We start from the raw sequence: 14,798 nt of genomic DNA, 5'->3' as shown, positions 1-14,798 counted from the left end.
ATCATAGCTATGTCACGCACATCATGTTATTACAGTTATCATAGCTATGTCACGCACATAATGTTATTACAGTTATCATAGCTATGTCACGCACATCATGTTATTACAGTTATCATAGCGATGTCACACACGTCATGTTATTACAGTTATCATAGCTATGTCACGCACATTATGTTATTACAGTTATCATAGCCATGCCATTCTCGTTATCATAGCTATGTCACACACGTCATGTTATCACAGTGACCATAGCTAATGCATGCTCGTTATTATAGCTATGTCACGCACATCATGTTATCACAGTGACCATAGCTATGTCCCGCACATCATGTTATCACAGTGACCATATCTAGGCCATGCTCGTTAGTATAGCTACGCCACGCACACATCATATACATGTATTGTCAGTCAGTTATTACACTCATGACATTCACACACCGTGGTGAATTCTACCAAGTCTTACAAACTAAGGAAAGAGATAACACGTCACTAGTAAGCTATCCAAGTACTAGTCTGTGACCTAGCTGCTAGCTGTTTGAGACTAGCTACAAGGTGTGTGAATGTGACATGCAGGTATTCACATGCTGGCTATCGGCGTGGGGACAGCCGTGGACGACAACGAGCTCAACTCCATCGCCTCGGACCCCGACAGCCAGAACGTGTACAAAGCGGCGACCTTTGACTCCCTCAAGTCCCTGCAGGGCCTGCTGGCCGCCAAGGCTTGCGAGCGTGAGTCTGGACAGTGACGTACAGGCAGACGGTACCCTCGTGACGTATAGTCAGACCAGATGTCCACCTGGCACGGTGTGCTGTGACGTATAGTCAGACCAGATGTCCCATGGGGTGCTGTGACGTATAGTCAGACCAGATGTCCCATGGGGTGCTGTGACGTATAGTCAGACCAGATGTCCCATGGGGTGCTGTGACGTATAGTCAGACCAGATGTCCCATGGGGTGCTGTGACGTATAGTCAGACAAGATGTCCACCTGGCACGGGGTGCTGTGACGTATAGTCAGACCAGATGTCCACCTGGCATGGTGTGCTGTGATGTATTGTAGTCAGACAACTGCTACTGTGTATTTTACGCGCTGCCGAACAGGTAACAGGCTGTATCGACATGTAAGGAGACAAAGATGATGAGATGATGTTTACACTGACACTTATTCACACACACACACACAGACACACACTTGTGACATCGCAAGCAGTACACACACACACACACTTACATTGCAAGCCTGTCATCAGTGAGCTCTTGTGCTGACATTTAGCTAATATTCCAGTAGATATACATAGTCTATGCACACATGTCAGTGTTATCAGTATTCGCACGCACACACGCACACGCGCACGCCTTTGTGTTTTGCAACTTTGCAACTGTTTCTCCTTTGTCTTCATGTCATCTGCACTTCCCTTCTCATTTCGACTGTTTTCAGAGGTGCAACAGCCGCCTTCACAGAAAAGTAAGTAAGCAGTTGTAAAGTAAGGTTGTGACGTACACGACACCGGGTGAGACTGAGCAAGAGTTGAAAGGTATTTGGTGGGGTGGGTAGGAGTGGGTGGGAGTGGGTGGGGGGAGAGGAGAAGCGGAGGGTTCGACAAGAAGAGCAGCACTGAGTCCACAGCACAACCGAAACTTCGTGGCACAGTCCACAGTACTTCGTCACACTCTTCGTTCATTGTGTTACCTTGTTTACGTTAACAGAGCTTTGTACAGGTGTAAATTGTTGACAAGTGTCCAGGAGTATGGATGAAGTGTGCTTTGTGTGAAGAAGGCGCATCCCTCCCTTTAAGAAACTAAACAACAGGCCGCGCTTTATTGTTAGGAGGAACTGGTGCAGCAGGGTGATGTAACCGTGAGTGTGACGTGATTGTGCTGTGAGGTGATGTAATCGTCAGTGTGACGTGGTTGTGCTGCGAGGTGATGTAACCGTCAGTGTGACGTGGCTGTGTTGTGAGGTGCTGTGAGGTGATGTAACCATTATTGTGATGTGGTTGTGTTGCGATGTAACCGTCAGTGTGACGTAATGTGTTGTGCTGTGAGGCGAGGTGATGTAACAGTCAGTGTCCGGTGTTGCCCAGCTTGCGGCGCCCAGGCGGACATGGTCTTCATGCTGGACTCGTCTGGCAGTGTCGGCCCCTCCAACTTCAAGCTGCTCTTGTCCTTCGTCAACAGCATGGTCAAGGACTTCGATGTCGCCCAGGATCGAATCCGCATTGGCGTGGAGGAGTTTTCCAGTCGCCCCTACACGGAGTTCCACCTCAACAAGTACAACACCAAGGCCGAGGTCCTTGCTGCTGTCAACAACATTCCCTACCGCTCTGGTGGCACCAACACAGGTCAGAGACTTGTAGTTCAGAGGTCATTCATACTAGCAGGTCATGACCTGTATGTAATGCTCACTGGCATGCTAGGACCAGAATGTCATCCACTTCAGTCAGTCATCTCGACAGGGATCTCACTCAGGTCGGAATGTTTGATCAGTCTCAGCAGGTGCCCACCAGGGCCATGTCCTAGCATGTGAATGGTGACAGCCATTGATTGTCACATTCCTCGGCAGCCATGTTGCCGCTTGTTATTGTCTTTGCCATCGCTTTGTCGTCTGTTCCAGACGCATTCAGTATACAGTTTTATCTATGTTTACTCAGCTACAAGAAAGTTAATTGACAAAATGGTTTCTGTTCATGTTGTCTTTCTGGAACTCATATGAGTTGACAAACATTCTGTGGCTGATCACATTGTTGTTGTTGTCACTATGCAGCGTAGACACACCCACCAACATACAGTAATAACAATGCAATCGATTGTAGGAACAGTCGATTATGATAAACAATTTTCCTTCAGGGATTTGTTTCTCTGATTCTACATCAGACACACAATGTTTGCATCAAGGAGACATTTGCATGTCATTTGGCAGCTCCGCTGTTTTCCTCCACAAATACCAGTTTTGACATGATGACAGATGACACTTACTATGGAAACATTATTGCTCAGATAAGACTTCCATAATGGCGGCGAGGACTGCAGCTACAATACTTCCTGTCACGTGATTGTGTGAGCAGGGGATGCCATCAAGTACCTGAAGGACACCATGTTTAACCAGGCTAACGGTGACCGCCCAGGGGTCCCCAACATCGGGATCATCATCACAGACGGCAACTCCAACCGCCCGGACGACACCATGGCGCAGGCGCAGGCAGCACGAGCAGCCGGCATCACGCTCTTCTCTGTGGGTGTGGGCTCCGGCATCTCCCGCACCGAGCTCAACGCCATCGCCACCGACCCCGACACCAACCACGTCTTCACCGTCGACGACTTCTCCAAACTGTCGGACATCAAGGCCTTGTTCCAGGAGCAGGCCTGCAGCGGTGAGGCCGAGGATTTCATCACCTGGCTGTAGTAGTAGTAGTGGTAGTAGTAGTAGTAGTAGTAGTTTTTTGAGTGTTTTGTTTTTGTAAAACGGATTGCGTCTTCTTGACTGAGAGTTGTCTGTATTATTATTGTTGCTGTTATTATTATTGTTGTTGTTATTGTTATTATTTGTGAGGCTACGCATTGGGAGGTGCTATAATTTTTCACCTTTCTCCCAGTTTCTATTTCCGGACACGTGTACGGACAGTTTAGAATGTAGGAGTGTCGCGGTGCTGCCAGACGCCCCCAGTAGTGACCCCAGCATGTGGGGGGACACGACAGGGAGGTACTGTCATGACATGAGCACAGGCAGACTACAGCCAGACACTAGGGCCACTCAAGACGATGTTGACAGAATGATGCCATGCTAAACAAATTCTTTATTTGTATTTATATGTTGATTGTTTCTTTGACAGTCATTCCTGCGTCTCTTCCTCCTTTGACGTCTGCTCGTAAGTATTGACTAGCACATGGCCGTGCTGTCTGTAGCCTGAGTGTTTCACCTGTCACTGGGTGTAACTACCCGTGTACCCCTGTGAGTATTTGTAGCACCAACATCTCGCGGTGCATAATGAGGCCGAGCTACTTTCTCTCGTGTTATAATTTAAAAATTACTTATTTCAAACAATTTGTGAATCGTTGAAAATATGGTCAGAGTGAACATAGACATTTGTTTTCCCCCTTTGAGTGTGTATTCGTGCTCGTGCGTCCTGGTGTGTGTGTGAGAGTGTGTGTGTGCGTGTGTGAGAGAGAGACAGACACACTACTGTGACTAACATGGTGTCAGCAGCCAGCACCTCCAGCCCCGTGGTGGTGGACCCTTGTCACGACACGCTGCCCAACTGTGGACAGTACGACCTCACCGCCTGCACCCTGTACCCGCAGTGGGCCACCCAGAACTGTCAGCGCTACTGCGCCATCTGTGCCAGTGAGTCTGTTTGTTGCCTGCTGAGTCACTGAGTCACTCGTGTGCTCATTGTCTACACACACTAGACACACTTCGTCTAAGGCAGGCTTATTCTAAAACCCATGGTACCGGACAGTTGTCAGGTAATACTGTCCTTGTGAAGGTGATACAAAGTCGTTAACTGGATCTCAAGCCGCGTACAACTAAAATAATAAAACATGACAGCGACTTGTGAGTTTGAGGCTCAGAACACCGCTGTCTTGTGTCCAGAGAAGACTTGTCATCTGATGTTTGACAAAGACAATAAACAATCAGCCACCGTCATGGCGCTGGCGCAGGGACAGACTAATCGTGACTAATGTGACGTCACCGACTGGCTGACCCCTGACCTCGTCTGTCTGTCGTCAGCCTCGTTCCCCACGGTGCCTCCCCCCTGCGAGGACAAGCTGAGCAACTGTGCGTCGTATGCGCTGGAGTCGTGCGGACTGTACCAGGCCTGGGCGCTGGACAACTGCCGCAAGTACTGCGGCTACTGCGGTGAGTGGTCCACCTGCGCCAGGTGTGCTTTCACCTGAGTGACGGAATACCTGCAGCCCCCACCCCACAAAGAATATTACAGTTCGTTAACAAATGTAGAGCATGGAGGGAAGTAGGTAATATACATTCTGCGGGTACAGTGTACACTGGGTTGACGAGGTTCGAGCACTTTGTTATATCGCTGGCATCGTCAGGGTCATGTCACACTCTCCATGTCACTGTCTCAGCTGTCTGACATTGTGACAGACATTGTGACAGACATTGTGACAGACATCCACATCGTGTGGGTAGACATGTTCACTTCAGTCACTCCTGCTTTCTGACCACATGTCACAACACCTGTGTCACTCGATTCATAACTGTCAGGTGAAGTTGCAGCTCAACCTGCTCTCACCTGTGAAACACAGGCTCTGCACTTTATGTTATAGAGGGAAATAGCCAATAATATTTTGTTTGTTTGTTTGTTTGTTTGTTGCAGTTTCTAACGTCGTGGGGACCAGCTACTGTAAGTTGTCCATTACATTAATGAGCTTCATTTGAAGTAGTGATGACAGTGTTGACTGGTGCATAACCGTTAGTGGGTTGTTGATGACAGGTGTTTAGTGCACAACAGTTAGTGGGTTGTTGATGACAGGTGTTTAGTGCACAACAGTTAGTGGGCTGTTGATGACAGGTGTTTAGTGCACAACAGTTAGTGGGTTGTTAATGACAGGTGTTTAGTGCACAACAGTTAGTGGGCTGTTGATGACAGGTGTTTAGTGCACAACAGTTAGTGGGTTTTTGAGTTGATGACAGGTGTTTAGTGCACAACAGTTAGTGGGTTGTTGATGACAGGTGTTTAGTGCACAACAGTTAGTGGGTTGTTAATGACAGGTGTTTAGTGCACAACAGTTAGTGGGTTGTTGATGACAGGTGTTTAGTGCACAACCGTTAGTGGGCTGTTGATGACAGGTGTTTAGTGCACAACAGTTAGTGGGTTGTTGATGACAGGTGTTTAGTGCACAACAGTTAGTGGGTTGTTAATGACAGGTGTTTAGTGCACAACAGTTAGTGGGCTGTTGATGACAGGTGTTTAGTGCACAACCGTTAGTGGGCTGTTGATGACAGGTGTTAGTGTACCTTTAATTAAAGCGACTATTAGTCGGAGAGACAGAAGGATGTAAAGTGAATGTCAACTCTGTGCTGTCACCAAACCTTCTTTCCTGCAGTCAACAAATGTTTCTACAACGGCAAGTCCTACAGCCAGGGGGCGCAGTGGTCCGATGGCTGCGCTTACGACTGCGAGTGCGTGGACGCCAGTGTCGGCCTGTATCGCTGTTACAACAAGTGAGTACAGCGCCCCCTGGTCATAGCACTGGCCAGTATCACCTACAGTTACACCCAGTACTGGCCAGTATCCCCTACAGTTACACCCAGTACTGGCCAGTATCTCCTACAGTTACACCCCAGTACTGGCCAGTATCTCCTACAATTACACCCAGTACTGGCCAGTATCTCCTACAATTACACCCAGTACTGGCCAGTATCACCTACAATTACACCCAGTACTGGCCAGTATCACCTACAGTTACACCCCAGTACTGGCCAGTATCACTTACAATTACACCCAGTACTGGCCAGTATCTCCTACAATTACACCCAGTACTGGCCAGTATCACCTACAATTACACCCAGTACTGGCCAGTATCACCTACAGTTACACCCAGTACTGGCCAGTATCACCTACAATTACACCCAGTACTGGCCAGTATCACCTACAATTACACCATGTACTGGCCAGTATTCCCCTACAGTTACACCCCCAGTACTGGCCAGTATCTCCTACAATTTACACCCAGTACTGGCCAGTATCTCCTACAATTACACCCAGTACTGGCCAGTATCTCCTACAATTACACCCAGTACTGGCCAGTATCACCTACAATTACACCCAGTACTGGCCAGTATCACCTACAGTTACACCCAGTACTGGCCAGTATCACCTACAATTACACCCAGTACTGGCCAGTATCACCTACAATTACACCATGTACTGGCCAGTATCCCCTACAGTTACACCCCAGTACTGGCCAGTATCTCCTACAATTACACCCAGTACTGGCCAGTATCTCCTACAATTACACCCAGTACTGGCCAGTATCTCCTACAATTACACCCAGTACTGGCCAGTATCACCTACAATTACACCCAGTACTGGCCAGTATCACCTACAGTTACACCCCAGTACTGGCCAGTATCACTTACAATTACACCCAGTACTGGCCAGTATCTCCTACAATTACACCCAGTACTGGCCAGTATCTCCTACAATTACACCCAGTACTGGCCAGTATCACTGCTCAGTACACGATCACCTTGGCGTGCACCATGAGCCTGGTGTACACGACGAATGTATACAGGTAGATGTGACATTGATGTACATGGTTGTACGGTGGCACTGGTGTACACTGTGACCTTAACCTATGCTGTCACCACAACGTGTAGCTTGTGATGTGTGTGTAGACCGTGACTAAGGTGTACACTGGGATTTATATGTACAACCTGACTACGGTGTACACTGTGAGTTGTGTATACAGTGATTACGGTGTACACTGTGATGTGTGTACAGTGACTAAGGTGGACACTGATGTCTATATACACCTGACCATAGTGTACACTGTGAGTTGTGTATACAGTGATTATGGTGTACACTGTGATGTCTATATACACCTGACCATAGTGTACACTGTGATGTGTGTACAGTGACTAAGGTGGACACTGTGATGTCTATATACACCTGACCATAGTGTCCAATGTAATATGTGTATACACCTGACCCTTGTGTACACTGTGATGTGTATATACAGTGACTAAGGTGTACACTGTGATGTGTATATACAGGTGTCCGATGTACTACAGTCTACCACCCCAGTGTACACTGGTGCAGCAGAAGGGCCAGTGCTGTCTACAGCCCGTGTGTAACTTTGATGCTCGCTACCAGACCACGTCAGGCCAGAACGTTGGCGACCTCAACGGAAACAGTGAGTGAGACGGTTAGCCCTGACGTCACCATGTATAGTGTACAGTATACAACAGTACAGCACTGGGCAGTAGTACAGACACAACAGTGAGTGAGACGGTTAGCCCTGACGTCACCATGTATAGTGTACAGTATACAACAGTACAGCACTGGGCAGTAGTACAGACACAACAGTGAGTGAGACGGTTAGCCACTGACGTCACCATGCTGCAGTACAGTGTACAGTTACAGTGTATAGTATACAATATACAGTGTACAATATACAGTGTATAGTATACAGTATAGTATAGTACAGTGCAATAGTGGGTAGTAGTACAGATACAACAGTGAGTGAGCGGTTAGCCCTGACGTCACCATGCTGCAGTACAGTGTACAGTGTACAGTTACAGTGTATAGTATACAATATACAGTGTACAATATACAGTATACAATATACAGTACAGCACTGGGCAGTACTACAGACACAACAGTGAGTGAGACGGTTAGCCCTGACGTCACCATGATGCAGTACAGTATACAGTTACAGTGTATAGTATACAGTGTACAGTGTACAGTATACAGTATACAGTATGCAGTACAGTAGTGGGCAGTACTACAGACATGACAGGAGGAAATGGGTTCAAGTCACGAGTTTTAAATCTAATCAACAACAAATATTCGCTATTTTTTTATTGTTTTAACTTGTCCACAACCTCGCTACTCTCTACGACGTCTACGTGACGTACCTGTAGCCACAGGTGAGCCAGGTAACTCTCTCATGCTTCAGTTAGTTTAGCCTCATGGTGTGACGTGTCTCAGTTATTCTAGCCTCATCATGTGACCTGTTTCAGTCAGTCCAGCCTCATGATGTGACGTGTCTCAGTCAGTCTAGCCTCATGGTGTGACGTGTCTCAGTCTAGCCTCATGGTGTGACGTGTCTCAGTCTAGCCTCATGATGTGACATGTTTCAGTTATTCTAGCCTCGTGTTGTGACGTGTCTCAGTCAGTCTAGCCTCATGGTGTGACGTGTCTCAGTTAGTCTAGCCTCATGGTGTGACCTGTTTCAGAGGTGTGCGTGTACAGCGGCAACAGCTACTACCAGGGCCAGACGTGGTCAGTGGGCTGTGACTACGACTGTTTCTGTGAGGACGCTCGAGTGGGTCTGTGGTCCTGCCAGAGCAAGTGAGTGGCTGGTGTAGTCGTGTAGTCGTGTAGTCGTGTAGTCGCTGTTTGTGTCACCCTGTCACCTGCTGTCGCCCCTGAGCTAGGAAGTACTAACAAGTAATGGCGGTGTGCAAGGTGGCTGAGAAGTGATATAAGCTAACATAAACCTTGAATATTATCGCTTGTATGTGACTATTGGCACGTGACCACTGACCACAGAAGCCTGTCGTCACTGTCCAGTAGTAGCCTCAGGCAGACCCCAGGAGTGAGAAGTGACACACCAGCACATGATCAGGAATAGGATGCTACAGGATACAGGATACCTTCCTACTGATTGGCTCATTACTTAGGACAGCCAAGCCCTTGTCAAGCTCTATAATGATAATAATCAGACTGCAGCGGGTGAAGATGTTCATCAACAGCAGCCATTAGCTATTAGCAGCTGTAACCATAGAGATGTGTCATCAACAAACAGCTGCGTGACACACGTCAGTCGTGCAACTCCTCGTGTAGTCGAGCGAGACGAACTCCTCTTGGCATGAAGGACCCCGGTGACTGGTCTCTGAGGATCAGTCTGGTGACATCGGCCAATGGCGTCTGATTTGTACGTCACGTGGGCGATCATGTGAGCAGCGAGCTACAATGAGGAGGAAAGTCGCCAACAGCGAGAGTGTGACACACAGATGACAGCTGCAGTGACACAAAGGTCACAAGCCAGGTGATCCAAAGAAAGGTGGTACATAGTTGTAGTCGTCGTCGGCTTCATGTCGACACGCGGTCGCCAGCTAACTCTTACCTTTTGTCTCTTGTGGACAGGTGCGCCACCTACACCTCGCTTCCATCCATCTGCAAGCTGGTGAGGGCACCTGGCGAGTGCTGCGCCAAACCGGACTGTGAGTTCAGCACGCAGGTGGGCACCTTCACCGGCTCGGGGCACGCCAGTGGGGCCTGAACGTGAGTCACCGAGCTCGACAGTCACAGTTCTGCTCGGTATTCCTTCAGTGGTGATGACAACGTCTCTTACACTGTCCTTATCATGCGTGCAACGCTGCGGGCGAGATTTACGTGCCGATGTAGCGGAATAGCTGTCGCGTCAGCAAGCTAGAGTTGTGCAAATGTCACACAGGTGTTTTAGAAGCGAAGTTAGATTTGAGGACCTGAGGGGGATGTTAGGGGGAGAGCAGGGCGGATGTGTTGATTCGGGGGGTCAACCATGTGGGGTCGAATTCTGAGGTCAGTGACCTGGGGACCGACACAGCTGAGGTCATGACCGCTGATGAGATGCACCTGAGATCACGGTTTTCTTGTGTTGGTGTTCAGGCTCGATGAGGCAGGGCTCAACGTTGAGTCACGCGTCCCCCGCTTGTGCGGTTACGGTTCCCGCTGATCCAATCTGCAAGGACTTCGCCACAGGCGGACTCGGGGGTGCACCAAAACCAGTGGTTGGCGAGGTATCCGCGGGGGCATCCAACGACAACTGCCGACTGAGACCGTGCCAACCCTCTGTGGTGAGTTGTAATGCCTGCTCCTCGCACGTCTGACGCTCTAACGATTGCCACCAGACTTTCGTGATGAAAAGTGAGGATGAGGATGAGGGATGAGGGTGAACTGAGCATAGATGATGAGGATGATCAGAATGAGTATGGATTGTCCATGTCAGGTAAGACCAAGAAACGTGAACCTGAGCGGTCTGACACTCGCTTGCCTAAACTATTTTTTCTTGTTGTCAGTATGTCGTGTCGGCAATGTCGGGCTAACGGTGAGTTTCCTGTTGTGTATCGGCTGTATACATGTTTTAATATTGAACCACTTCAATCAGACTGGACCCAATATGTCTAATGTTTGAGAATATTCTACATCAAGCAACATTGGAAACTGTCTGAACACGTGTGCAACAACCAAAGAGGCGCACACGTGTGTACAGGGGGGGCGTGTGCCTCAAAGCTATGTCATGTTACCAGGCACACAACCGCGTGTGTTGTGTGCGTACAGCTGGCATGCTATGTACAGACCGTGTATGTTTCTTGTGTACAGCTACTATGCTATGTTCAGACGTGTGTGTACAAGGGCGTGGCCTACAAGCTATGCTGTTACAGATGTGTGTGTATACGTGTATAAGCTATGACAAGTTACACACGTGTTTGTGTCTGTGTGTGTGTGTACACGCTATGCTATGTTACAGAAGTGTGTGTATATGTACGTGTACACGCTATGCTATGTTACAGACGTGTGTGTGTACAAGGGCGTGGCCTACAAGCTATGCTATGTTACACACGTGTGTTTGTGTGCGTGTACAACCTATGCTATGTTACAGACGTGTGTGTGTATGTGTACGTGTACACGCTATGCTATGTTACAGACGTGTGTGTGTATGTGTACGTGTACACACTATGCTATGTTACAGACGTGTGTGTGTATATGTACGTGTACACACTATGCTATGTTACAGACGTGTGTGTGTACAAGGGCGTGGCCTACCAGCAGGGCGAGACGTGGGATGACGGCTGTGACAAGCACTGTGTGTGTGAGAACGCGGCCTACGGCTACTACCGATGTGACAGCAAGTGAGTTGTGTAACGATGTTGTGTAACGATGTTACAGATGTCAATGAAGACACAACTCAAGTAGTTACGCATGCGTCAGGCTGTGTAGTTGTGTACAGAGGGCGCTGCAGACAGCCAGTAACTAAGGCTACCGCACGGCTACCTGTACCTGTGCCACGTGTGTGCACAACAAATACCCAGGGTGCCCGAGATGGGATGTGAACCAGAGACAGTCGGCCCGGACTCTGGTGACAAGCTGTGGAAGCCCTGTCATGACTGTGACAAGCTGTGTGCTGTCAGTTATTACAGCTGCGCATGTGACAAGTGTGTTGGCCACTCTGTCCTGGTCACGTGACACGTTTGCTGCGTGTGGTTGTCGCAGACACCCGTGCGTCCAGTCCGCATGGTGTCGTGCTGACACACTACATCTGTGTCTTGTGGGCCTGTGTCTTGACTGTGACATGTCACAGCACGTGCTTGTAATGATGGAAGTCACATGACTACAGCTACTCGTTGTTACAGGTGTTACATGACTGTTACAGCGTGTCATCAGCATGTTCATTGTGTTACAGGTGTTACATGACTGTTACAGCGTGTCATCAGCATGTTCACTGTGTTACAGGTGTCCAGACTACTACAACATCCCGCCAGCCTGTTCACTGACAACTGTAGCCGGCCAGTGCTGTAAGGTCATGCGCTGCTCTGTAGGGACAGTCGTGGGGTCGCAGACAGTGTCCAACACCATTGGTGCCTACCCCATTCCCTACATGACCCCCAGCCCTGTCCTCGGCCTCCTGCCTGGCGGTACCTTAGCTCCCGGAATGACCATCCCTCCGTACCTGACACCAGCCCCTGGCCAGACTCTGGCCCCAGGCATTGTTCCTGGTGCCACCTTGGCTCCCGGGATCACCATTCCATGGAACCTCACCCCAGCCCCCGGAATGACCTATGCTCCTACCCCCTATCAGACACCAGCCCCCTTGATACCTGGTGAAACGCTGCCTCCAGGGCAAACTATTCCCCATATATCACCCCGGTACCCGGTCAAACCTTTGGTCCTGGCATCGTGCCTGGCTTCACATTAGCTCCTGGTGTCACAGTTCCCAACTACTTGACCCCATCGCCTGGCATGACCTATGCCCCCGTCATGAAGAATCCTTACGCTACCTCCCCCCCACTCATCCCTGGCATGACCATGGCTCCAGGCCAGACGATTCCTCCATACGCCACCCCAGCTCCTGGCCATACCTTCGGACCGGGTATATTACCTGGACAAACCCTCGCGCCTGGCATGACGGTGCCCTTCTATCTGACCCCCGCACCGGGTCAAACATACGGCCCCAACACCTTGCCTCCTCCACTCACCCCCGCACCCCTCATTCCTGGTCGGACCCTGTCGCCAGGACAGACCATCCCTCCCTATGTAACACCTGTTCCTGGCCAGACGTTTGCCCCCGGCATCGCGCCAGGTCGCACCCTCGCTCCTGGTGTGACAGTTCCGTTCTACCTGACTCCGGCACCTGGGGAGATCTATGCTCCTATGGTGAGTATCCCGCCGGTTCCTCTTGTACCAGGGAAGACCCTGTCTCCTGGTCAGACCCTGCCGCCGTACTTGACCCCCGTTCCTGGACAAACGTTCGGTCCAGGTATCGTACCTGGTCACACGCTGGCCCCAGGTCTGACGGTCCCTCTCTACCTGACGCCGGGCATTGGCCAAACCTACGGTCCCAACACATCGCCTGCATCTACACCAGCGCCACTCATTCCCGGATACACTCTACCGTATGGTCAGACTATTCCTTCCTACATCACTCCAGCTCCTGGGAACACTTTTGGTCCTGGAGTGGTCCCTGGTCACACCCTTGCACCTGGAATGACCGTCCCCCCCTACCTGACTCCTTTACCAGGTTTCATATACGCACCAGACCCAACCGTCGCACCGGTCCCTCTGGTCCCTGGTCATACTTTGTCCCCGGGACAGACTCTGCCTCCTGACCTCACCCCAGCTCCAGGCCAGACGTTTGGACCAGGTATTCAGGCAGGTAGCACGCTGGCTCCGGGTGTGACAGTACCACCCTACCTGACCCCACTACCTGGCCAAACTTACGGACCTTACGGCACCATTAAGCCAGTGCCGCTTGTTCCTGGATGGACCCTCTCACCTGGACAGACTTTACCACCCTTCATCACCCCAGCACCTGGCAGCACATTTGGACCCGAAATCAAACCAGGGCAAACGTTGGCACCAGGAGTGACAGTACCCTCGTATCTGACACCTGCTCCAGGTCAGATATACGCTCCCAACGCCACCCCGAAACCGGTTGCTCTTGTACCTGGCCGCACCTTAGCTCCGGGACAGACGCTTCCACCCTACATCACCCCAGCGCTAGGCAGCACCTTTGGTCCCGGCATAGTTCTTGGCTACACTCTGGCACCTGGTGTCACTGTTCCCCCCTACCTGACGCCAGCACCTGGACAGACATACGGGCCTCACGCCACACCCCAGTCTGTGCCCCTTGTACCTGGCCACACCCTGGCTCCGGCCAGACCCTGCCTCCCTACCTCACACCTGCGCCAGGCTACACCTTCGGTGCAGGCATCGTGCCTGGTCAGACCCTGGCGCCGGGTGTGACAGTACCCAGCTACCTGACCCCCCAGCCCGGCCAGACGTACGCCCCCAACACCACGCCTCCTCCTGCGGCGGTCAACATCAACATCGTTCCACCAAAGCTCAGTAAGTGGTCAGCTGTGTCAAATCACATTTACCCTGTAGACTATTTTATTCAGTACCAGTTGCTTCATCCAACGTGTCAATCACCTTGGTGTGTGTGACAGTGACAGTGATGTCATGACATGTGTCAACTGTGTCCTTGTACATAACGCTGACGATACGCGTGCATTCTCTGCAGCTGCGCAGTTGAGTGTGAGATGCTTGACCTTTGTCCCTCTTCCTTGGGAAGTCTCACGTGACCGCCTGTTGACCGTTGTTTGCGATGGTGCTGTTGCAGGTGGATGTGTATACAAGGGGGCGCTGTACCAGCAGGGTCAGAGGTGGACGGATGGCTGTGACTATTCCTGTGTCTGTGAAGACGGAACTTCAGGCCGCTACCGATGCACACCCAAGTAGGCAGACACCTTCCTGTCTTCTGACGAGGACTGTCATTAATCGGGTGCATGGGTGCAGTCTACTCATCTCTCGCTCTAACTCTTGGTCTTGTCAGTGGCTACAGCAGCTG

General features: G+C 50.4%; 1 protein-coding gene across 1 annotated transcript in view; it reads left to right on the top strand.

Annotated features, from left to right (window-relative positions):
- LOC112553143 overlaps positions 1-14,798 on the top strand; it is a 38,819-nt gene that overhangs the window by 11,666 nt on the left and 12,355 nt on the right. The window contains exons 10-27 of the mRNA XM_025220167.1: positions 574-729; positions 1,438-1,464; positions 2,084-2,341; positions 3,065-3,370; positions 3,830-3,865; positions 4,201-4,341; positions 4,729-4,857; positions 5,336-5,362; positions 6,066-6,183; positions 7,738-7,877; positions 8,923-9,037; positions 9,836-9,965; positions 10,655-10,778; positions 11,469-11,583; positions 12,185-12,645; positions 12,768-13,604; positions 13,691-14,296; positions 14,571-14,685. Of these exons, the coding sequence (XP_025075952.1) occupies positions 574-729; positions 1,438-1,464; positions 2,084-2,341; positions 3,065-3,370; positions 3,830-3,865; positions 4,201-4,341; positions 4,729-4,857; positions 5,336-5,362; positions 6,066-6,183; positions 7,738-7,877; positions 8,923-9,037; positions 9,836-9,965; positions 10,655-10,778; positions 11,469-11,583; positions 12,185-12,645; positions 12,768-13,604; positions 13,691-14,296; positions 14,571-14,685 (3,841 nt within the window). The remainder of the gene's footprint in view (positions 1-573; positions 730-1,437; positions 1,465-2,083; positions 2,342-3,064; positions 3,371-3,829; positions 3,866-4,200; positions 4,342-4,728; positions 4,858-5,335; positions 5,363-6,065; positions 6,184-7,737; positions 7,878-8,922; positions 9,038-9,835; positions 9,966-10,654; positions 10,779-11,468; positions 11,584-12,184; positions 12,646-12,767; positions 13,605-13,690; positions 14,297-14,570; positions 14,686-14,798) is intronic.

This window comes from Pomacea canaliculata, linkage group LG12 (assembly GCF_003073045.1).
Source record: "Pomacea canaliculata isolate SZHN2017 linkage group LG12, ASM307304v1, whole genome shotgun sequence".
Lineage (NCBI taxonomy): Eukaryota > Metazoa > Mollusca > Gastropoda > Architaenioglossa > Ampullariidae > Pomacea > Pomacea canaliculata.
This window is presented reverse-complemented; position numbering and strand designations above follow the sequence as displayed.